Source organism: Chlorocebus sabaeus, chromosome 11 (genome assembly GCF_047675955.1).
Source record: "Chlorocebus sabaeus isolate Y175 chromosome 11, mChlSab1.0.hap1, whole genome shotgun sequence".
In the NCBI taxonomy this organism is placed as follows: domain Eukaryota; kingdom Metazoa; phylum Chordata; class Mammalia; order Primates; family Cercopithecidae; genus Chlorocebus; species Chlorocebus sabaeus.
Genome location: NC_132914.1, coordinates 108,349,316 through 108,373,307, shown reverse-complemented (window position 1 = coordinate 108,373,307; position 23,992 = coordinate 108,349,316). Strand labels below are relative to the sequence as shown.

Here is a 23,992-nt window from a genome sequence, read left to right as displayed (position 1 = left end):
ACGCTTGGCTAATTTTTTGTAGAGATGGGGTTTCACTGTGTTACCCAGGCTGGTCTCGAACTCCTGAGCCCAAGCAGTCGGCCTGCCTTGGCCTCCTAAAGTGTTAGGATTATAAGCATGAGCCACTGTGTTTGGCCAAAAAAATGTTTTTTGTAGAGACCAAGCCTGGTCTCAACCTCCTGAGCTCAAACAATCCTTCCACCTCGGCCTCCCAAAGTGCTGGGCTTACAGGTGTGAGGCGCCATACCTAGGCAGGCAAGTTTCTTTCAACTGGGTGATCACATTGGTTCTTCACCCATCCCCCCAGGATAAACAAGGTGGATGTTATAAGAACCCATTTTATGGAACAGGCTAGAGAGAAAGTGACCTGACCCGGGCCTATCCTTCTCCTGGCTGTGTGACCTAAGGTGGGTTTCTCACCCTCTCTGGGCCTCATTCCTGCTGTTCAGGGCATCCGGGAGGTTTGATTGTGATATCGGATGTCTGAAGGTCTCTCGCAGGGCCCACCTCAGAGAGGACACCTACATCTAGAAAGGTTCCTTCCACATCTAAATTTGGAGGTGTTGCTTCAGGGGACCCATTCTGACAATGAACCTAGGGGGTCACACAGTCCAGCCCTCTGCCTCTGAGCTAGGCCAAGAGCAGGGGCCCTTTCTGGGTGCAACTGCACTTTGCCTTTGTGGAGGCAGCATTCAGCACCTCCACAGTCAGTCAATACACCGGGGGATTATTTCAGAGTCATAATCATCTTAATTGTAATAATCATGGTAATCGCAGCCTCTGACACTGATCTAAGTTTCTCTGCACCAGGCACTGTTCTACGCCTTTACATATATTACCTCATCTGATCTTCACCTTCACCTATAAGGTGAAGTGCCATTTGTACCTCTGTTCTCACTTGGTACAAAGATTGTCTATGGTGGTTTACTGGGGTCAGCCTGTAGTGGCTTGCAAAGACCATTTTACAGACGACAATGAGTTCCATTTTACAGATGAAGACATCAAGGCACAGAGAAAAAGAAAAGTGCCCCAGTCACAGACTACAGTTGACCCGTGAACAATGTAAGTTTGAACTGCGCAGGTCTGCTGACACACAGATTTTTTTTTTTTTTTCAGCCAAATGCAATAAAAAACAGTTTTTAAGGCCTGGCACAGTGGCTCACGCCTGTAATCCTAGCACTTTGGGAGGCTGAGGCAAGCGGATCACCTGAGGTCAGGAGTTCGAGACCAGCCTGGTCAACATAGTGAAGCCCCGTCTCTACTAAAAATACAAAATTAGCCAGGCATGGTGGCACAGGCCTGTAATCCCAGCTACTCAGGAGGCTGAGGCAGGAGAATCGCTTGAACATGTGAGGTGGAGGTTGCAGTGAGCTGAGATTGCAACAATGCACTCCAATCTGGGAGACAGAGTGGGACTCTGTCTGAAAAAAAAATCCACATACACACACACCCCATAGTTTTCACTGGATGTGAAACCTGCACATATGCAGAGCCAGGTTTTCCTATGTGCAGGGGGACTTGCATGGTTTTGGGTGTGGGGCAGGTCTTGGAACCAATCCCCCACGTATTCTGAGGGATGACTATAATAAGTAGCAAAGCTGGGACTTGAACCCAGGCAGTCTGATTCCAGAGCTACGCTCTTAACCACTGTGCTATACTATCCTTTAGGTAACTCCTATGCATGATGTCAGTATGCATGTCCCTCACTGTACTTTTAGCTTAGAGACAGGGGCATGCGTCTTGTTCCCTGCCTATCCCCAGGGCACTCCACAGGGTCTGCATATAGTGGGGCTCCAGAAAGCATTTCTCAATGAGGAAATGGGTGGGCTGGTTCCTCTCTCCCATCCCCATATCCCGCCCTTGTGAAACTCAACCATAACGTGATTGTCACTGGCGCTGACTGGGGGTGTGTGGGTCCATCCGTCTCTCCCATGAGGTCGTGTATGCTGTGAGGACAGGAAAGGTATCTGGGGCCACCCGTTGCCACATCCCTGAAGCCTGGCACTCACCCTTGTAGACAACAGGTGCCAAATACGTGCTGTGAAATGACGGTCTCAGGAGGGAGGCAGGGGTGTGCTCTGGGGGGGCTGGTTGGAGGGGTGAGGGCATCCCTGGGGGTGTGCCCTCTAGGAAGACTCCATCACGGCCTGCCCCCAGCTGGCTGCCCTGGCTGGTTTTCCAACAAGAAAATACAGGAGAAAGCCAGAGTGAGCAGGAAAGGGACACCAGGCTGCCCCAACCCAGGAGCTACAAGGATTGAGGCCCAGTGGGAAGGCGGGATGTATGTCTGGAACCTTAGGTTTTAGAGAGAACATAAAGTGTCCAGAGCTCAGCTGGCAGCAACACTGAATCACCATGATCCTCTCTACTCTGCAACAAGCTTTTGATCTGCACCGAATCCACCCAGCTTTCATAGGCAGTAGGTCCCCATTTTACAGACAAGGAAACTGAAGTTCACTGAAGAACCTGGCAATCGGCAGCACTGCAATTTGAACCCGGCTCCAGGCGACTCTAAGCTTAAGTCACTTCTCCACTGCCACAGGCTCCAGATGAACGAGGAATCTGCACTCACCCTTTCACCCCCTGGAATTAAGTGCTGCTCCTGACACCCAGTGGGTACTCAAATTCTTCCTGAATGCATGAGTAAATAGTAATGTTCACCACCTTAGCCCCTGCATCTAGCGCCACACCTGGCACCTAGTAGGTGCTCAACAAACATCTACTGACCAGATAAATGCAGGACTGCACGAGTGGCCACATGACCCACGCTGGTGTCGGTGGGGCTGTCTCAGTAGCTTCCATCTTGCGTCTCCCACCTCCCAGGAGGCAGACGTGAGCATTGGGAGACACTGGGCCGACTGAGCCACGAGATGGATGCACGCCCAGCGGCCTTATCTCCCCACCGACTGGCCCTGCACGGCCTTCCATAATGCAGTCCATTAAAAGGCTTGTAAATTTTCATACACGAAAGCCTACCATGGCGTCGGCACAGACTAATTGTTGTTAAATGTGCGGGAATGTTACTGCCACGCGGCTGGAGCGATCACTCTTCCCAGCCCGGCCCAGACGCCAGCCCATTCCTCTGCAGGCGGAAAGCTTACAACATTCGCACAAGGCCAAAAAGCAATTCGTGTCAAAAAGATCAATAATATAAAAATAAAGCGCGAGAATTCTAGTTAAAGGGAATGTCATATAAATATGTGGTTCACGTCCATGACTCCAAGATTAAAAAAATCAATCAATATCGTTCTTTAGATGATGTTATTTCTAATGAGAAATACCCGGAACAACTGCAAATAACTGCTTAACTGGGGGGAAAAAAGCATTAATAATTTACTTTATAAGGCATATAATACCGAATGAAAGAGGATTGCTGCTGGTTCTTAATTTGGTTGTAATATGGCGTGACAGGTTCAATATGCTTTGGTGGGTTCTTAATATTAAATTCGGAAGGACGTTCATTCAGTTTATCGTTAAGTTTTACCCCAAGCCGGGCAGGGCAGACTTCCAGAGGGGCAAGACTTGGTTATGGGCCACCAAGGACGATGCACCATCAAAGCAACTATGTTATCAAAGAGGAAGGAGGACGGGGAGGCCGGGCGCGGTGGCACTTTGGGAGGCAGAGGCAGGAGGATCGCTTGAGGCTAGGAGCTCGAGACCAGCCTGGCCAACATGGTGAAACCACGTCTCTTCAAAAAATACAAAAATTAGGTGGGTGTGGTGGTGCACTCCTGCAGCCCCAGCTACTTGGGAGGTTGAGGCACGAGAATTGCTTGAACCCAGGAGGCAGAGGTTGCAGTGAGCCAAGATTGCGCCACTGCACTCCGGCAGAGGAAAAAGGGCGGGTCACGTGTGTGCACATGTGTGTGTCGGGGGTAGTAGAGAGAATGGGAGGTCTTCTCCTCATTATATCTGATGTGAGCTGCAAGCAACACTCCTGTTTATTGAGCACTTATTATGCACCAAGTTCTGGGCTGGATATGCAGACTTGGGCTCGAATCACAGCTCTTTGTATGCGGTGGGCTTTCCTGGCAGATCCTGCCTGAAAGAACAGTTCAGCAAAGAAACATGTAAAAGGCCTGGGTCTGGCTGAGTGATGAGCTCCTTTCCGGCCCTAACCACCTGCAGATCTCCGGCTGGGCCCTAAATCTAGAATCACCAGCCTCAGCTCCTTCTGCACCCCCACATCCCTCAACGGGCCCGTTTGGCCCTCTAAGCTGAGGTTCTTATCTTCTGCTCTCTGTTCAGCTGATGAATTGCTGTGTAAGCTCAGGCAAGCCACTTTACCTCTCTGAGCCCCGGTTTTACATCTATAAAAGGGGATGATACCAGCTGTGCCTCCCTGGCTGCGTTGCTGAGAGGAGGTGACACAAGAGGTATCCCCCTAAGTGATGGATAAACCTTGCCAGCCGGTGTCCCTGCCCGAGTTCCCACTCACTACTGTGGGCTGCGGGCTGAGCCTCAGTCATCTCACCTGAGCAATGGGTAGGAGCAGAAACTTCATCATGGGGCTTATGGGAGGGATAAACGTGATATACTCAGTCTCAGCGCACCTGCTGGGAATGCCAACTCATGCTCACGAAGCATTCACCACGTGGTGGGCTTTGTTCTTGGGGCTTTTCAAGTATCAACTCATCGAGCACTCCCATCACTCCTATGAAATGGGTACTATTACCACCATTTAAAAACAGAGGACCAGCCCAGGCAACATGGTGAAACCTTATCTCTACAAAAAAATACAAAAATTAGCTGGGTGTGGTGTTGTGCGCCTATAGTCCCAGCTACTCGGGAGGCTGAGGTGGGAGGATCGCTTGAGCCCGGGAGGCGGAGGTTGCAGTGAGATGTGATTGCACCAATGCACTCCAGCCTGGGAGACAGAGCAAGTCTGTCTCAAAAAAAAAAAAAATAAATAAAAAAATAAAACAAAACAAAAAAAACAGTAAAAGCAGAGGAAAGTGAAACCCACGGAGGTTATGTGCCTTGCCCAAGATCACACAGCCAGGAAGTAGACGAGCTAAAATGAAAGCCTGAGTCAATCTGGCCCCAAAAGCCACAGTTGCCCCTACTGCTCATCCCCCAGGGTGGCCTCACCAGCCAGCAAGGCCACTGCTCCCTGTGGCCTCCCCTGCTCCCTGTGGCCTCCCCTACTGTCAGAACTGCACACGTCTAATATCTGTTGTGGTTCTAAGGGGGCCCTGTTTACAAAGGGGTAATCATACCAGTGCCAGGAGTGCCAGGGTAAAGGGTAGTTTAGGGAGTGAGAGAATTATGCCATCAAAGACAGCTGGAAGAGCAAATAATGTTAAAAGGCAAAAAAAAAAAAAAAAAAAAAAAAGCCCTGTAATTAAATTTCAGTTCAAACGGAAGAGCAAGAGTTTGCAGGCAGACGCGGAGCAGAAGCGGGGCACAGAAACCAAAGAAGGATGCAGCACATGGGGCTGGGTGGGGCTCGGGGCCAGAGTAGGGAGGGACGTGCACATCTCGGGTGATCTCAGCTGTGAGGAAACCCTCCCCTCCCCTCTCAGGAAGCCTGGCTGCAAGCACAGGTGCTGACCCACCAGAAAGATCTTCTCCTAGGTTAGGACTATCCTTCCCCACCCACGATTGTCTTGGTGGGAAAAGCAGAAAAACCTCAGTGTCTCAGAAAGCGTCTGGGCCTGGGGCAGGAAGGATGGAGGAATGATCTCTCCTCTCGGTCATCTCTGAGAGACCAGGGCCCTCATGTTATCAGATTAGTGGCCAGAGGGATCCTGTTAAAACCAGAGTCAGAGCTGGTCCCTCCTCTGCTCTAAAGCCTCCCATGACTCCCACCTTGTTCAGAGTTGCAGTCAAAGTCCCTACAGTAGTCTCGAGCCACTAGCTTTAGGCAGATGCATAAAGACAGATGATGCTAAGCACCAGTGAATGCGAGGGGCTCCAGGGCTGATGGAGGGCTGGGTTGGTCAGGGAGGGTTCCCTGCTCCCCAGGACCTGATATTTGAAAGGAGCTCATCCAGCAAAGAGATGGTGCAGGGAAGAGCATTTCAGGCAGAGGGCATGGCAAGCACTGACACCCTGAGGTGTGAATGAACCAGGTGCTCACAGTCAGATGGCAGTTGGGGCTGCAGTCATCCGACGGCTCAACTGGGTTGGACGTCCACCATGGCCCCTGACTCCAGTCTGGTACCTCAGCAGACTGGCCTCTCCTCCATATACTGTCTTATCCCCCAGACCCTCTCCATGCAGGCTGGGCTTCTCACACAGGGTGGTCTCCAGGTAGTCACACTTCTCACATAAAGGATGGGTTTGGAGAGGTGTGATGGGGAGAGCCAGCAGGAAGGCTAAAGGCTACACTGGATCATGGCACAGTGTCACCTCCGCCATGTTCTACTGGTCAAAGTAGGCACAGGAGCAGATTCAAAGTATGGAGACACAGACTCCATCTCTTGGCGGGGAATGCAGGGACACACGGCAGATGTGCATGGAATGGAGACACTGCCGTTGCTGTCATGGGGGCAGGGTGTCAATGTGAAGTGCAGTAAACAAGTAGAACCTCTGGGATGGAACCGACGGCCTCCCTTGGGCTCCCGGATATTATTTCAGAATCACAGGGACTCGGTTCCTATAGACATTTTTTCTTTTTCTTTCTTTAAAGGATTCCATGTGGAATCCTAGGGACATCCTTGAGGGCAGGGATGGTGTCTCACCATCTTTGGATCTGCAACAGTCCTCACACAGAGCCCGGGACACAGAATGTTCTCCACAAGGATCTGTTGAGCGGACCTGCATGGTGCCAATAGGAGGGTAGCCTTGTCTTCTTTGGGAAGTCCTTCTTCTGGGTACTGCAAAAATGCTTGCTCTCCCTCATACCAAGAGGGGTCGAGGTGACCACTGGGTTGTGACCATCACTGGGCTAGCATCTAGAACCCTGCCTAGTATGCAGCAGCTACTCAATAAATGCTTGTTGCGGTGAATAAATGATTACATGGGCTCAACTGATGATCTAATGCATCTTTAACCCTCTCTCTAAGCTCCTAGAAGATGATTATGCCACACGAATTTCCCCAGACCCTGAGTTGTTAGAGGGAGAACATTCTCAGTCCCACGCAACCATGCACGCCCACCATGTTGGCAACAAGTGACTCACTGGCCACTTGACAGAATGTCACTGAATCTCATGCAATCGTATAAGCTGACCCTATTTATAGATGAGGAAACAGTGGCTCAGAGACATAAAGTCACTCGCCAAGGTCACATAAGCTTGTCAGTGTTAGGGCGGGGCTCAGACCATGGGTGTCTAACCTCCCTTGGGCGTCAGAGGCCAGGGCTTTTTTTTTTTTTTTTTTTTTTTTTTTTGAGAGGAGTCTCGCTCTGTGGCCCAGGCTGGAGTGCAGTGGCCGGATCTCGGCTCACTGCAAGCTCCGCCTCCCGGGTTTACGCCATTCTCCTGCCTCAGCCTCCTGAGTAGCTGGGACTACAGGCGCCTGCCACCTCGCCCGGCTAGTTTCTTGTATTTTTTAGTAGAGATGGGGTTTCACTGTGTTAGCCAGGATGGTCTCGATCTCCTGACCTCGTGATCCGCCCGCCTCGGCCTCCCAAAGTGCTGGGATTACAGGCGTGAGCCACTGCGCCCGGCCCCAACTACTATGTTTCAATCAGGCCCAAGTGAATGTCTCTGTTCCAATCCAACCTAAAAGGTTTTCCACCATACAGGCCACATTCCCTTTATGGTGGAAGAAAAAGGTGGCAGAGAAAAAGAAAATCTCAAGCTGGGCCGGTGCACACGCGCTTCAGAAAAGTTTCACCTCTGAGTTAGCATAACAAAACTTTTAATTTAGATGTTTTCATGTCTCCCTCCAAGTAAAAATAAGTTTAAAATAATGACTGTAATAAATGAAGGTAATTAATTGTAGTTTGTTCCTTTACTGTCTAGTCAGCTTAATTTTACCTTTTCAACTAATAATGAGAAAATAATTTTTGTGCTCGGAGGGTTAATGATATGTAACTGCGAGAACTGCTAATTGCATGTTGCAATCCATCCATCAACAACCCCATCTGTGCGACTTGATTATGTTTGCTAAATTATTGCTTTGAATTATCTTTCATAAAGCAACTTTTATAATTAGCGAGGCTTTCGTCTTGCTCTTTTCTCTGTACGCAAGGATATTCAAACTTTGGCCATTTCAAGCTGTCTCCATTAAGCCACCTTCTCCGGCTGTCTTTGTTTCCCTGAACAGGAGAAATCAAAACTGTCCTTTAAGCAATCAAGGCAGACAGAGAAGCTTCCTTGATTCACAGCAGGGCAAATTCACTTCCTCTCCGCCCCCTCCCACCGGCACAAGCGGGTGCACGCGCGCACACAAACACACACACATACATACACACACAGAAAGAAAGAAAAGATAGATCCACACATATATAACATAAAAAGATAAGAAGTATGCCCAGATTCTGAACACACCAGGGCTGGTGAAGCAAAATTCAGGAATAACATAGTATCTTTTTTGAACATGGTCTATTTCATGGTATATACCATGAAACTGAACATGGTATAGTTCAAGGAAAGGCCTGCACTGGGAAGAAGGAATGACGGGTGTGATATTCAGTCCTGGCATTTTATGGGCTAGTTTATGTGACTTGGGACGGTGTTTGCCCCAGAGAATATTTCCAGGAGGTGATTAATACCCACTTGGGAATCGCAGCGCCAGCCCAGAGCCCAGTGGATTGCGAGAGGAGAGTGGCATAAAGGATGAGGCCTCATTAAAAAAATTAAAATGAAAATCAAATTTGGATTATAAACGGCCTGTGCATGTGCAGCTTTTTCTGGACGAAGAAGATGCTTTTTATTAACACCTTCCTTTGGCGGCATCTCTCCCCTGAGGCGCAAGGAGGACACAGAGGCCACAATGGCTTAGTCAATAGATCATGAGAAAAGCAGCGGTTTCAGGAATAAAATTCCAGACAAATGTAGTCTTCTTGGTACATTAAAGGGATGATGGAAAGCCCTCTTAAGAAAATTAACAAAGTTCTTTAAGGTCTCCAGCTATTAAAGCAGCATCTATTCAATGTGCCACATGGGTTTTGAAAACGAGAATTCTGCTTTGTCTTTCCTTTTGGCCTAAGACTTTCTCTGTCCCAGTATTTATTGAGCACCAACTGTGTGCCAGACCCTGGGACTGCCTCCATGCTGCTAAAGTTTTTGAATCCTTTTTCCTTTTTTAAGAGACCAGGTCTCGCTCTGTTGCCCATACTAGAAAGAAGTGGTATAATCATAGCTCACTACAGCCTTGAACTCCTGGCCTCAAGTGATCCTCCCACCTCAGCCTCCTGAGTAGCTGGGACTACAGGCACAAGCCACCATGCCCAGCTAATTTAAAATTTTTTTTGTAGAGATGGGGTCTCATTATGTTGCCCACGCTGCTCTCAAACTCCTGGCCCCAGGTGATCCTCCCACCTTAGCCTCCCAAAGTGCTGGGATTACAGGCATGAGTGACCACACCTGGCTTCTAAATCCTTACTGTTAGCCTCATTTGGCTGAGGAGGAAAGCTGAAGTCCAGAGAGGTTAAGGAACTTCCCCAATGCCACACAGCTGGTTTAGGAGCAGAGCTGAGGTTTTGACCAGGCTTGAGTCAGATCTGCATGTATTTTCTACCATGCTGCAGTCAGGTCTTCTCCCAAACATCACCCAAACCTAACGTTTCTCCTATTGAAAAGTTAACATAAGTCATACCCACCTCCTATAGGAAAAAAAAAAACAAACCCTCGAACCCTTCTTTGAGATAAAAAGCCTTCAACACCTAGTTAGGAAAGTGGCAGATGGCTGCTCAGCCACACTAGAGACCCAGTAAACCTGTATTGGAGGTCACTGTTTATAGGAATAATAAAATATCCAAGACTTCTCATATGCAAGGCAGTATTTTAAGCACTTCATCCGTGCTAACTTTGTTCTTCCTCAATCTCACCCTGTGAAATATGTATATATATATATTTTTTTTCTTTTGAGACAGAATCTTGCTCTGTTGCCCAGGCTGGAATGCAGTGGCGCAATCTTGGCTCACCGCAACCTCCGCCTTCTGGGTTCAGCGATTCTCCTGTCTCAGACTCCCGGGTAATTGGAATTATAGGTGCCTGCCACCACACCTGGCTAAGTTTTGTATTTTTAGTAGAGTTGGGGTTCCACTATGTTGGCCAGGCTGGTCTCAAACTCCTGATCTGAAGTGATCTACCCTCCTCGGCCTCCCAAAGTGCTGGGATTACAGGGGTGAGCCACTGCCTGGCCTGAAATATGTATAATTAGTATCTCATTTTACAGATGAGGAAATGGAGGCACAGAGAGGTTAAGTAGCTCACCTCAAATCACACAGCTAGTAAGTGGGAGAGGTGGGATGCCAACCCAGGCTGACTCCAGCATCTGTGCTCTTCACCCACTAACAGCTCTTCGTGTGTCAGACATTATATTAAACCCTTTCCCTGCATTAGATCTCAGTTAATCCTCAAAACAACATGAAAAGACTTGCCAGTGTCTTTATACTCCCATTTAACAGATAGGGAAAACTGAGGTTCTAAGAGGCCAACGGAAGCTCTGTTCACACCAACTTAAGCAAGGAAACAGTTGAGAAAGTGATGCTTTCTACAAACAGCTCAATGCCTGTCTTTAGATTGGGCAGAGGGATCAGTTGCTATAGGTAGTTTGTGTGCTGAGCGGCTCTCCTGGGACTAGGAGTTGGTAGATGGGAACCTCTATTTTTTTTTTTGTAACACAAAGTCATGAAAACCCCCATTCCTAACATTATTGGTCTTTCTGGTTTTTTTCTTCCCAGCCCAGGCACCTCGCAACCAAATGAATCAATACCGGATGGCCCTATAAATAAATAAGCACATCAGTCAACTCGGTAATAAAATGAAAGGATGAAAAATATGGAAATCAGCGACATTTGTGTAAATCCAGTTATTGTTTACTTTAATATTGCCTTATGTGCTTATGTGGTTCCAAAGAGACATATTTAAAGTAATGTGGCGCTTGGTGGATGACAGACTTAAAATGCATCCCCTCTGGTGATCTCCGAGTGTGGCCAATCCTTCTGGGGTCCTGCCTGAGCCCCGGAAAGCCTGAGAAGATCCCCCTCAAGATGGAACGCTTTAGAAATCCCTGGACCCGCATGATTCCAGTCTTTTCTTGGCCTGCCTCCTGTGCCAGCCAGCCAAATGGACATTATCAGACTCTTGGTTACGAAGGCAAGCAAAGAGGAGAAATGGGGGCGGTTCACCCTGATCACAGGGCTTCCAAAAAGCAAGATAATTTATTTACTGAGGACAGCAAAGGAACTAGGGCTCAGTGGGTTGGCAGGAAAGAATGCAGACAATGTCACTTTTATACTCAAACAGTGGGCCGGTGCAAAGAATTTCTGGTTGGGCTGGTAACTGTGTGGACTTATCTGCAAGGCTGCCTCAGAGAATCAAAGGAGGGCAGAATGCCAAGAGAGGGCAAAGGTCATCTCGTACCAATCTCTGATTTTAAAGATAGGAAACCAAGCCTGGAAGGTGAGGTAGGTTTGTTCAAGGTCATAGATCTTTCTTAAATTTTATTTTTTATTGTTTTAGAGACGGGGTCTCACTCTGTCACCCAGGTTGGTGTGCAGTGGTAGGATCATGGCTCACTGCAGCCTCAACATGATGGGTTTAAACAGTCCTCCCACCTCAGCCTCCAGAGTAGCTGGGACTACAGGCACGTGCCACCATGACTAGCTAATTTTTAATTTTTTTGTAGAGATAGGGTTCTTGTTATGCTGCCTAGGCTGGTCTTGAACTTCTGGCCAAGTGATCCTCCCACTTCAGCCTCCCAAAGCACTGGGATTACAGGTGTGAGCCACTGTGTATGCCCCAAGGTCACAGATCTTACATGTAGCAGAGCCAGTGTAAGGTTGGGTAAAGTCTAGGGAGAGGGAGATTTCTTGGAATCAGACTTGAATTCTGTCAAACTGAACAGAGAACCAATTCTTATCACTACACCATTGGGATGGGACACCAGAGGGAAGGGCACAGAATTTGCAATGGGGACAGGGAAGCTTCTCCAAAGCTTCTGGAGGCTGCTGGCCCCCTTGAGCAACTCTAGGTGGGATAGGAGGGGGAGCCATGGGGGGCACTTTTCTGACATGCTGTGGGCCCTGGGTCTTACCTCGGCTTGGAAGCTTTTTAATACAGGAGCCACCATCTCTCTGATTTCCTGAAAAAGAGATCAGCAAAGAGTTCACTACAGTGCCAGGTGGGACTCCCCCCATGGCCCCTGCTTGTAGCTCGCTGCTGTCCCTGGCTCAGCATTTCCCAAGCATGTCCCGTGGGGCCTGAACTCCATTGGATTTCACAAGGGACACACACAAATAGGGGTACCAAGCCACACTAGACTGGGAAATGTCAAGTCCAAGGGGTTTCTTTCCTGCAGGACTTTCTGGAGTCTTTCATAATGCATGCAGGGAACTTCCAGAAGACAAAGGAAGTGGCATTTCTCAAATGGATTTGATCACAAAATGGTCTTTTATGCAAAATGTCTTGTGAGACAGGTAGTCCATCCCAGGCCACACTTTGGGGTGGGGTGGGGGCTGGAGAGGTAACCTGAATTCTCCATGGTTAGCACTACATGGAAGTCCTTCCTTAAAAACCTTCTGCCCTTCAAGGTGTCACCCGGGGCAGCCTCTTTCAGGTTGCAAGGTCTCCGTGACCCTACCCTGTAGCCACCTCTCCAGTGAAGACTGCCTTTTGCATTTTAGCAATGCCGCTTGTGTACTTGACTCTCCTTCCTCACCGGAACGTGCAGTTTCTGCAGTCTAGGCTGGGTCTCTACCCCATTTGAGCTGTGCAGATGTTTGAGGAACTCTATGGAAGCGGGCTGTCTTCAGAGGAGAAGTTTGTCCCAGTCACCCTGAGCCTCCTATTTCCAGACCCTAATTTCCTGGCTTTCATGAATGACCTGAGGATCCCAGCAACTTGGGCTAGCCTGGCAAACTCCTACGTATTCTTCTCCCTGGCACGTAAGAGGGAAGCCTTAAGAACCACGTGTCCTGAGACTCCAAACCTAATCCTCCAGTTTCCTATGAGATCTGCTGGTGTGACTCCCCCATCACAATCAGCCACAGCTACCAGTAATCCCCATGGGAGGCACTGAGGGACTAGACAGGGTGGGGAGGGGGTGCCCCAGACAGCACAGGAAAGGAAGAGATGGGCTGAAGAAGACTTATGGGCAGGTAAAGAATAAACCCCTTCATTATGCAAAAAATAATGTGTTGCTTCCGCCCCTGATTCCGGATCCCTGGGGTTTTCCTGAGCCACTGATTGATAGACTGACGTATGTCGGGGACCTTCAGGGGAGACACAGGCCTAGTAGACTTGACCATAAGGGGCCATCGGTGCAAGGCTGAGCCATGGAGAAGGAAACTTCTGAGAATCTGGGTCACAGGTGGTGAACTCAAATGTCCACCAGGCCAGGCAGGAAGCAACTACAAGGGAGGCTGGGACAATGCAAGCCCCACCAATGGAGTGACGTGCTCTGCTCTAGCTGATGACGGTAGCCTGAGCACGGAACCTCTGGGTTGCACAAGCTACCAAATATTCTCAGAAGACACCGGAAATCCAATTTTTAGGTGAAATCATCTGAGATGCTAAATATTGGCAACTCACCATAAATTTCAAAAGACTTTACAGACTAAATAAAAATGTGATGGCGGGAGACCTCTGGTTCATGTTCAGGAAACATTAGTTCTGGATGGGACCTCTCAGAAACCATCTCTCCAGTTCCTTGAGTTTACAGAAGGGGAAACTGAGGCCCCAAGAGGGACTGGCCTGCTCAAGGTCACACAGCAAGTGAATGGCGCAGCTAGAATTTGAACCCAGGTCACTGGACTCCCCAAACAGGCCCTTTTCACAGGCCCACACTCAAGTATCTGAGCACTCTGCGAGGGACAGGCTTGGTGGGACTTTGTGCTAATTCCGCCCATTTCTAGAAGCACGCCGCCTCGTCTGCTTCACGGCTGGGGGACGCCCAGCACAGGCGCGAGCAGGAGGTGAGCTGGGCACCAGCCAGAGGAGCTCTTAAATAAAGCCTCGGCGTGACTTTCTCCATCAGGAGAGACTGGCTCCAAAAAGGAGAATTTTCAGAGGCACAACTATAATAGGAATGGAAACTTATTCCTCCTAATTACATAATTGCATAATTATGCAGTATTAAAATTATGTAAGCTGAACTCAGAGGCTTAAAACACGGCCTGGATTTCCCTCATCACCTGGGGGCTCCCACATGGCCTCAGAAGAAAGTCAGTTGGGCTAGGAGAATGAGGATGAGACAGAGGGTCTAAGCTGACTAGAGAGAGGGCATGTGCAGCTGTGAAGATGTGGGGCGGATTCAGCTCTGCTTCCTGGAGTCAAAAGAGAGTCAAAGGTAACCTCATTCTGGGGAGAAAAATTAGTTTCTAGACCAAGCTGAGCTCTGTTCTAAAAGGCGAAGGAAGGGTTCTCAGCATCACTGGTGCCTTCTTGGCTCTTGGAGTCAAACCAAAGGCCTGGCTTGGCTTTTCTAAAGCCACAACATAGGACAGGCTTTTAGACCTGAGATTCATGCCCCTTCTCCACGTAGACACTCTCTTCCTTCCAGACTTGCTCCATGGACAAATTCTAGCTAGATCCTAGTCCCTTCTCTTGCCTTGAAGAACCAAAGACGTTTATGACTTGTGTGAGAAGGATTTTGCAGCTAAGAGGCTGAGGTGGACCTGAGGCTTCTCCCCTCTGTGCTCATATGGCCTGATCCCTAGTTGGGTTTGCCTCTTCCCTGTCTTCCCATGTTCCCCTCCCTGAACAGCGAGATGGCAACAGGATCCCCCACCAATCCCGGTATCAGACTGGCAGAGTGTAACTGGTGGAATCCAAGTCTCCCATCTGAATGCCAAACTCTGCCCCACCTTCCTGCAGCACACCTGAGCAGGTAAGGACAGATGTTAACCTTCTGCTGACCAGAATGAAACACAGTTGGCTTTGGGGAGATCCGGCCGCAGAGATCCCTGATGTCTGTTCCCTGTCACAGCCCTGATGTGCCACATCCTTTTCATATAGAGTCAGAGGGCTTTATTTTCCCTATTTGTATTTATTCTCATCATTTGTTTTGTAATTTGAGAAGCAATAGGGGGGCCTGTGAGAGGAGGGAAAAGAATTCACACATCCAGGGCTGGTAAAGAATAGAAACTTGTCTGTTCTAGTCCGTTCCTTGGGGGGCTCTTACATTGCTGGGGGCTAGTCATTCTCTGTCCCCTACCAAGCTCCCTGCAATGGCTGCTAGAAAAGGCATAGCTGGTTGCTGGGACTGCAAGGGAGGCGGTGAAGGGGAAGAATGAGGTGCACGTACAGGGGGTGAGAGGCCGAGTTTCAGAGATGATGAGCGCCGGCAGGCCCCGAGAGGGTGTTAGAGAGTCGACGGCTGCCTTCTTCCAGACGCCAACGGGAAAGCAAAATAAAATCAAGAACTCTAAGGCACACTACTGTCTTTGCCAGCAAGGCCAGGCATTTGACTTGGATATGAATGTGGGGGGGAAATGGACGTTTCACAGCACCCTCGAAAAACAATGACGTTGATGGAGAAACGCCCCGCCTTCCCTTCGGTCGGCAGTGCTAAGCACCGCTAGGCCAAGAAACCCCGCAAGGTTGGGGGCTGTCATTTTTCTTTGTGGCTAATTAGCTTCTTTTCTTGTTAGTCACTTACATCTACAGTTTTCAAAATATAGTTTGAATGGAGAGAAATCTGCATTCCTACTGAGTTAATTCTATAACAGCAAATATACCATACCTCAGGTACATTTTTCTTAAATTCCCGGCGGAGTTCAATTAAATGTTTATGAGAATGTTCACTCTCCTCCTGCCGTGCAGACAGCTCAGAAGCGACGGAATTAAGCTCCTTCTGGAACAATTAAAAAAAAAAAAAAAAAAAAAAGGAGAGAGAGAAAAGAAAAAGATTTTTTTTCTTTATTCCTTTTTAACCATTGTACAAAACAGCATTCTGAACAAGTTTTCTTAACTTACAAAGCTGAGAAAAGACAGGATATTGACTCCTGGCACAAATAAATAATTTACAAAACTGGGATGCAACTGAAAAAAAATCCAGGACAGCTTTTTTTGCTCATTGGAAGTCAGGCCAGATCAATAATCTTCTATAAAGTTGGGTGGAGTTGGTTTTTTTTCTTTTTTCATCTCTTCCCCCACCCCCTGCCCCACCTCTTAAATTTCCAAAGGAGTGATGGCATAAGCTTGTCAGTAACTGTAGAAAACATCTCCAAACCATGTCAAAATAGTAAAGTGCGGCATATTGTATGGGCATATTATAGTGGAAGAAAGTGCTGTCGACAGCTTTCATATATCAGAGGTGGGAACGGCTCCAACTATGACTTACTTACACTTAAAGGTTCATAAATACGCCTTTTAAGATATAGATGGCTTTTTAATTTCAGTAGATTTTGGAAAAATGAAGGTGCCAATAAGAAGTAAGCTGACCTTTTGTGTATCTCGCAGTAAATCATTTAAGGTTCACTTCAAGTCTAAGAAATATTTCACTGAAGACTCCTGGATTCAGAAGAAATGGATTGGAAGGCGCTTTGTTGGCTTATATGCAAGGAAGGTATCAGACCAGGTTTTTATAGGATGTACCAGCGAGGGAAAAAGAGAGAGGGATGGAAGGGGGGATGCTCCGGTTCACACACATCACAGACAATGTCTGCTGGTCGTGCATGTATATTTGATCACCCCTCTTGAAGCTTTCTTCACTTTAATGGTGGCAGTTTCACAAGGGGAGTACAATTCACCATGAGCTGTCATGGATTTCATTTGCATAATTCAAGAAATGCTCTGTTTATGTGGTCGGCTGCTTCCCTGCACCATCCCGAGATGGGCTTTTTTTCTGGACCATAACTCGAGGAGCATTTCTGTATATATCACCCGATTATATTTGCAGCAATCAAGCCCCATAATTTCCTAAATCCGGTGATGCAATAAATTTCTGCAATCAGATTTATTAAAAACACACACGCAGATGCGGGAGTGTATTTCTAGGGTGAACTCTTTAATCTAACATATGTATGATGAGGCCCAGCACCGTGTTGAAAGACCCCATTTGTCATCACTAATACACATTCATCTTGCACACACAATGAAACACTTTTGCCATTAGATAATGAAATAAAAGTACTATTAACCCACTGCAAATCCTTTTCCCTCTAAGAGACGAAATGCATGGTAATTGTCTTATATCATGTCTCAGAGTCACTAAATCTGCTCAATAGCAGCTCACCAGAGCACCATAAACCTGGCACCCCAAGCTGGGAAGAGTGTCCCTGGCCTATGGATTTCTTTGTAGAAATCCAACAAGGAACTTCTATTTCTGGAGAAATGTCTAACTTCTTTAGAAAATCATGAGACTAGAAGGGAGAAGGTGGAGGCACCAAAGTAGCTTTGAAATAGAGGTGAGGGCCAGGTGCGGTGGCTCATTCCTGTCATCTCAGCACTTTGGGAGGCCAAGAGTTCGAGACCAGCCTGGGCAACATAGTGGCCTCCTCTCTACAAAAAAATAGAACAACAAGCTTGTCGTGGTGGCACTGCACCTACAGTCCCAGCTACTTGGGAAGCTGAGATGGGAGGACTGCTTGAGCTCAGGAGGTCAAGGCTGTAGTGAGTTGCGATGGTGCCCCTGCACTCCAGCCTGGGTGACAGAGACCCTGTCTCTATGTTGGGGGCGGGAGGAGCGGAAACAGGTGCTCTCCAAGGTGCTGAAAGCAATTCTTGCCAAAGCACAAGGTACTCCCACTTGAAGGTACATGGGGGCTTCCAGTTTAAAAGCCCGGTTTATACCAGGATTAAGCCAGGTGAGGAACAAGGTGTTATGAGCAAAAAGGGGGAATTCTGGTTTATCATCACTTAAAACTAATCACAGTTTCTAATAAAGAAACTACAACTGATCACAACCAAAATATCCAGTGACAGGAGAGATCAGTGTTTGTAGCAATATACAAAGGTAGACAAAACCCAACTGGTTGGCACGGCCATGTGGACAGAATCTCACTTGGCAGGAGAGAAAAAAACTAGAGTGCCATGGTCAATTTGAGTTGTAGCAGCGTACTCTCAGCTCTTTTTAGTTTTTCTCTTCTCTCTTGAAGACAAAGATGTGATTTTTACATTGCTGCAGGACAAACAGAACTGGAACATGGGTTTACAGCTCTCCATCTTGGATTATTGTGTGTCTGACACTATGTTCTTTTTTTTTTTTTTTTTTTTTCCGAGATGGAGGCTCACTCTGTTGCCCAGGCTGGAGTGCAGTGGTGAGATCTCGGCTCACTGCAAGCTCAAGCTCCACCTCCCAGGTTCACGCCATTCTCCTGCCTCAGCCTCCTGAGTAGCTGGGACTACAAGCACCTGCCACCATGCCCAGCTAATTTTTTGTATTTTTAGTAGAGATGGGGTTTCACCATGTTAGCTAGGATGGTCTCGATCTCCTGACCTCGTGATCCACGCACCTCGGCCTCCCAAAGTGCTGGGATTACCGGCATGAGCCACCGCACCTGGCCGTGTCTGACACTGTGTTCTTATTGCAAGGACACTGGTGCCTTCCCATAACACAGCAACCAATGTACCTGGTGGTCAAAATCCACCAGGACTTTGACTCCTCATTAAAAACATCCAGCCCAGGTTCTGAAAGGAAATCGCAGAGCAGGATAAGTCTAACCACCTGATGTGTTATCACAGACAATTATGCCTGACTCCCTCCACCTGTACCTCTCAGGCTGCTGGTGGGTGCAAATCTGACAGACAGGATGTCTGCTGTGTCCACACTGCAGAAAGAACCAAGCCAGGGAAGGCAGGGGGACATCACCAGGACCCTCACTCTGACCCCACCACAAGCCCAGCCCTTGGTATCTTTCCTCGAGCAGACGAAGTCACTGACATCCACGTTCTTCTCAATTTTGCCTAAATCTATGCTTGTCCTTCAACCCTGAATTCTTGTCACAGTTCACTGGTAAACACACTAACACCAATAATAATAATAGTAAATAGTCATAACTACCATTTATGGAAAGCTTACATGTACCAGGCACTATGCCTAAATTCCTAACATACATCATCTCATGGAACAAACACATTAATGTGTCTGTATGGTGATTCAAGCAGGGGCTTGGAAATACATTACAGTCAATTCTAATAACCGAGGTGTGGATTATCTCCTTGGTGGATTATAAAGGCAAATTTTTAATGCCCTTCTCTTCAGTGGGCTTCTGCTCTGCTTCTCCATCAGCTGGGGGGTGTTCAGGGCACTTGTTTTAAATGATATGGATGTGTAAAGCTTCAAGTGTTCAATAAATGTTGTCTTTTTTTTTTTTTTTTGAGACAGGGTCTCACTCTTGTCACCTAGACTGGAGTGCAGTAGTGCAATCACAGCTCATTGCAGCCTTGACCTCCCAGGCTCAAATGACCTTTCCACCTCAGCCTCCCTAGTAGCTGTGACTATAGGCATGTGCCACCATGCCCAGCTAATTTTTGCATTTTTTGGGGGTAGAGACAGGGTTTCACCATGTTGCCAGGCTGGTCTCAAACTCCTGGGCTCAAGCAATCCACCTGCTGTGGCCTCCCAAAGTGTTGGGATTACAGGTGTGAGCCACCATGCCTGGCCTTGGCTGATATTAATCTTATGTTTAGATAAACTGAGAGCTAAGAAAACACCCCACCAGATCAATGATTTCAAGAATTCTGGATTTCACAGCTCAGTAAAAATTCCGCTTTAAAAAGAAAGGAAGACTGGTAGAGTATTGCCAAATGTTACTGTATCAAGCAAAGACATTAAAAACCACTCCCTCCCACCCTAAAAGAGAGGATATTTGAATATCAGCAAAGCAAGAGGGCCAATGACAGCATCAGCATGGGTCTTTCATAATGCACACAGCTAAAATTAAAAAGCTCATGGCATTATATCTATTTTGAAGGAATGGAAAAAAATTCTATCACAAACATAAACCAGCACTGGTCTAAAGCTGCGTTTTAGAAAGCATGTCTGAACCACCACACACACAGCTTTGGTAATCCAACAGAAGTCAGGATCTCCTACCCAGCCCCTGCTGGCCCCACCAACCCCCCAGCCCTGGGGGAGCCATGATTAACACAGCCCCAGACTTTGGGCCAGGCCCAGGCAGGGAGGAGACTCATCTGATTAACCGGCCATCAGCAGCAGACAGACAGCCCGGAGCCCGGCGCAGACCATTCAAATAATGATCATCATAAACAGCCCATTTGCAACTAAAAAGAAATAATTTTAATGAGCCTGAAGCAGATGATAGATGCAGCTGAGGCTCAGGCCAATATGCAGAGAGAAAGGAGGCCGGGGCTGAGCTGCACCCCGTACCGGGCGCTGCAGGAGAAGCCAGGGGCTTGGAGGAAGGGGCTCTTCTGATGGGATGTGCAGCACCCCCTGGAAGTGCCCACTGCCCAGCGAGAGCCCCTGTCTCTGAGAGGGTTTGCCATTGGTGTGCTGAACAGTCTTGGGACTTAGTCCTCCAAGGCACTCAGAACATATGAGCTAGAAAGAATCCTCAAGGTTGCTCAGGTCACTGCTGTCCAAACTTTGACCACTCATGTCCCTCTGTGTGAATTTTGCCATATTGATATAGCATCTAAAATATGATTATTTAATATTTTTCTTCAAAGGGACTCCTATGGTTCTCTTTTTGAGATATGGATCACTTTAAGTTCCATAGTTCAATGTTAAACTCAGTGAATTAAATTTTTTTTTTTTTGTTTTAGATAGGAGGGTCTTGCTTTGTCTCCCAGGCTGGACTGCAGTGGCATGATCACAGCTCACGGCAGCCTTGACCTCCCAGGCTCAGGTGACCCTCCCACAGCATCCTAGGTAGCTGGGACTACAGGCATGTGCTACCATGCCTGGCTAGTTTTTATTTTTTTTGTAGAGATGGGGGTCTCGCCATGTTGCCCAGGTTGGTCTCGAACTCCTGAGCTCAAGTGAAAGCTTAGTGAATGGTTTACACCTGAGTAACCACTACCCAGTTCAAGATGCAGAACATTCACGTTCCTAGTGCCTCTGAAAACTCCCTAGTACTCTCTCCTTGTCAGCACTCCCTAAAAGTAACTATGATTTGGACCTTGACATCATAGACACATTTTTCCTACTCCTGACTTTTACCTAATGACTCCTTCCCTTTTTTTAAACCTAGATAAGTGTATTTGAAAAGGACACTTTCTTGTCACTAGAGAATTGTGTACCATAATCAGATGGTAGCCATTAAAACAAAAGTATAACCAAAAACAAATCATTGCTGCCTATGTTTGTTATAAAATGTTAGCAAGTGCTGGAGAGGTGTTAAAGGTAATGCAGTCCCCTACAGAGACTTTCTGCTTGTTGGAATGAAGAAGGGTGGAAGAGATAAGGGAGAACTGTTCTTCAGAACCCAAGTCAATCCCTCCTAACCCTGGCTCTACTGAATGCTTACAGTTTCATGTCCCATCAGTGGGATGTGTCCCATACTTCAGTAAACATGAATCATATCTGAGTCTCCCATTTAAAGATAAGAAAACAGAGGCACAGATAGTTTTGGTTACCCAACCACATCACACATGGTTAAGAGGTTGGATTTTCTCAGAGGGGAGGGTGGGTCTTGGCTAGGGAAGGAAAATGGTAGGGGAGGCAAGTCTAGCATTCTCAATTTGTCTGGGTTTCCCCAACTGGGAGGGATTGGGAAGCTTACAAGAACACTTAGTTTTTAAAGAAATTTCACACCTGATCCCAAAATGTCCGCTATATAAAGAGCCTTGGGCTAGAATTTGCGTTCTTATGAGGGGAACACATGCTAAGACACAACCTGAGATCCCACCTACCTGTGCCCACATTCTTCTCAGCTCCAAGGACACCTCACACTCAGACATATCCCCCTAGGGCCAGCTCCGAGAAGAAACCTCCTAAAAAGTGAATGTTGCGAGCTGGGTTTAAGGAATTGAGGACCTCAGCTGTTACTAGGCTTTAAAGAGATCCCATGAAGAGAAACAATCCCTTTATCAATATGTCCCTCCTGGCTTAAAACCTGGCCAGGACAATCTCTTCACTCCTGGGTGTCCCTGGGTCCCTCCCACTTCCCCCTCTCCTTGTTTCCTTCCCAGCCAGACCAAATTCCGTGCAGAAACCCAAATGCACCAGAACCTTCTGACTCCATGGTTCCACAGTCTCCTTTCCCTCAGCTTGGATGAGCTCATTCTGTCTTTGTGGTTGATCTTACTCATCTCTTTGTGTCTCAGCTTAAATGTCTCCTCTTCCAGAAAGGCTTCCCAAACACCGTTCAAGTTAGGTGTCTGCTTTGAGCCCCTGTTAACTCTTTCTGATATTTGCCACCAGATTTTTTTAAGCCCTATAACTTTTTCTTCAAATGAAACTTTACACAGAAGTTCCTTATAGGAAACAATAGCTCATAGTCAACATTTCTTGAGTGTCTATTATTACCTATATACTAATATTCATTGAGTGCGCTAAGCACTTTATGTACATTATCTCTTGTAAGGATATGTATGTGAAGTGATGGTCAAGATTCCAGGCCAGGCTTCAGAAGCCAAGATGAGCAGTGATTATGACTTCCAATACAGTCACCGATCCCCCAAATCCAAACAGGAGCTCTGCTTTCACCTTACTACAGGGAGATGCAACCGAAGATGCTGGACCCCATCTATCCACCCACTCATCTACCAATCCACTCATCCATCAACGCATTCATGGTCTCTGATGTGCTAGGCATTTGATAAAGGGGATGGCAACGATAAGCCAGATATAGCCTGAATCCTCCAAGAGCTCAGAAACCAAAACAGACAAGCTTGGGTATAAGTAATTTTGGTGAAAGGTGACAAAGGCCATCATGCAGAGACATTATCTTTAGTGCAGGCTTGGAGAAGAGTGAAACCCTAACATGTCTTTTGTATTGCCTTTGGGTGGGTATGGAAACTGATCAGGCAAAGAAGAGGCAGAGCTTTAATCTACCTCTTCTAATTAAATCATAGTGTGGTCCCAACTTGGGCAGGGGCTGCCAGTAACCACTGAAGTGCTAACCAGGCTGGAAGCCCTGTATGCAACATCCATCCAACTACCAAACCACCATCCATTTATCCATTCATCCAATCATACATCTATCTACCCAACTAACCATCCATTTATCCATTCATCCAGTCATACATCTACCCATCCAACTACCATCCATTTATCCATTCATCCAATCATACATCTATCTACCCAACCAACCATCCATTTATCCATTCATCCATTCATCCGGTCATACATCTACCCATCCAAACACCATCCATTTATGCATTCATCCAATCATACATCTATCTACCCAACCATCCATTTTCATCTAGTCATACATCTGCCCATCCAACCAACCATCCCTTTATCCATTCATCTAATCATACATCTACCCACCCACCCAACCATCCATTTATCCAACAGTTCATCATCTAGAAAAGGATCATCCATTCATCTATTCATCCAACTGATCTTGTCCAGAATCCGTGTACCCAATCACTCAAGCAGTCATCCATCTGTTATCTAACTCCATTCAATCATCCATTCCAACCAATCACTGTGTCAATTCTGTGTCAACCAATCACTGTGTCCAATTCTGTGTCAGGCACAGTGCTAGGTACTGGTATATAGAAACCAACCAATGCAGTCCCTGTCCTTGAGGAGTTCACAGTACAGTGTGGTAGACAGAGAGAGCCATTCTAATGCTATGTGCCAACATACACTATGAGAAGTACAAAAACAGTATGACAGGAACACAGAGAGCAAGGTGACTTACTGTGATTGGAAAAAAGAGTTGCCAAGATAGGAGCATCTGACCTGGTCTGGAAGGATGAAGAATTTGTCAGATAAAGAAGCCAAGCAACCCAGGCAGAGGAAATGGGAATGCTGCAAAAGCCCTTACTTTTTTTTTTTTGAGATAGGGTTTT

At 47.2% G+C, this 23,992-nt stretch overlaps 1 protein-coding gene across 1 annotated transcript in view; it reads right to left on the bottom strand.

Annotated features, from left to right (window-relative positions):
• Positions 1 to 23,992, bottom strand: part of CUX2 (cut like homeobox 2) — a 318,747-nt gene that overhangs the window by 120,959 nt on the left and 173,796 nt on the right. Inside the window, exons 2-3 of the mRNA XM_037996526.2 lie at positions 15,804 to 15,914; positions 12,156 to 12,203 (exon numbers count right to left, since the gene is read on the bottom strand). Of these exons, the coding sequence (XP_037852454.1) occupies positions 12,156 to 12,203; positions 15,804 to 15,914 (159 nt within the window). The remainder of the gene's footprint in view (positions 1 to 12,155; positions 12,204 to 15,803; positions 15,915 to 23,992) is intronic.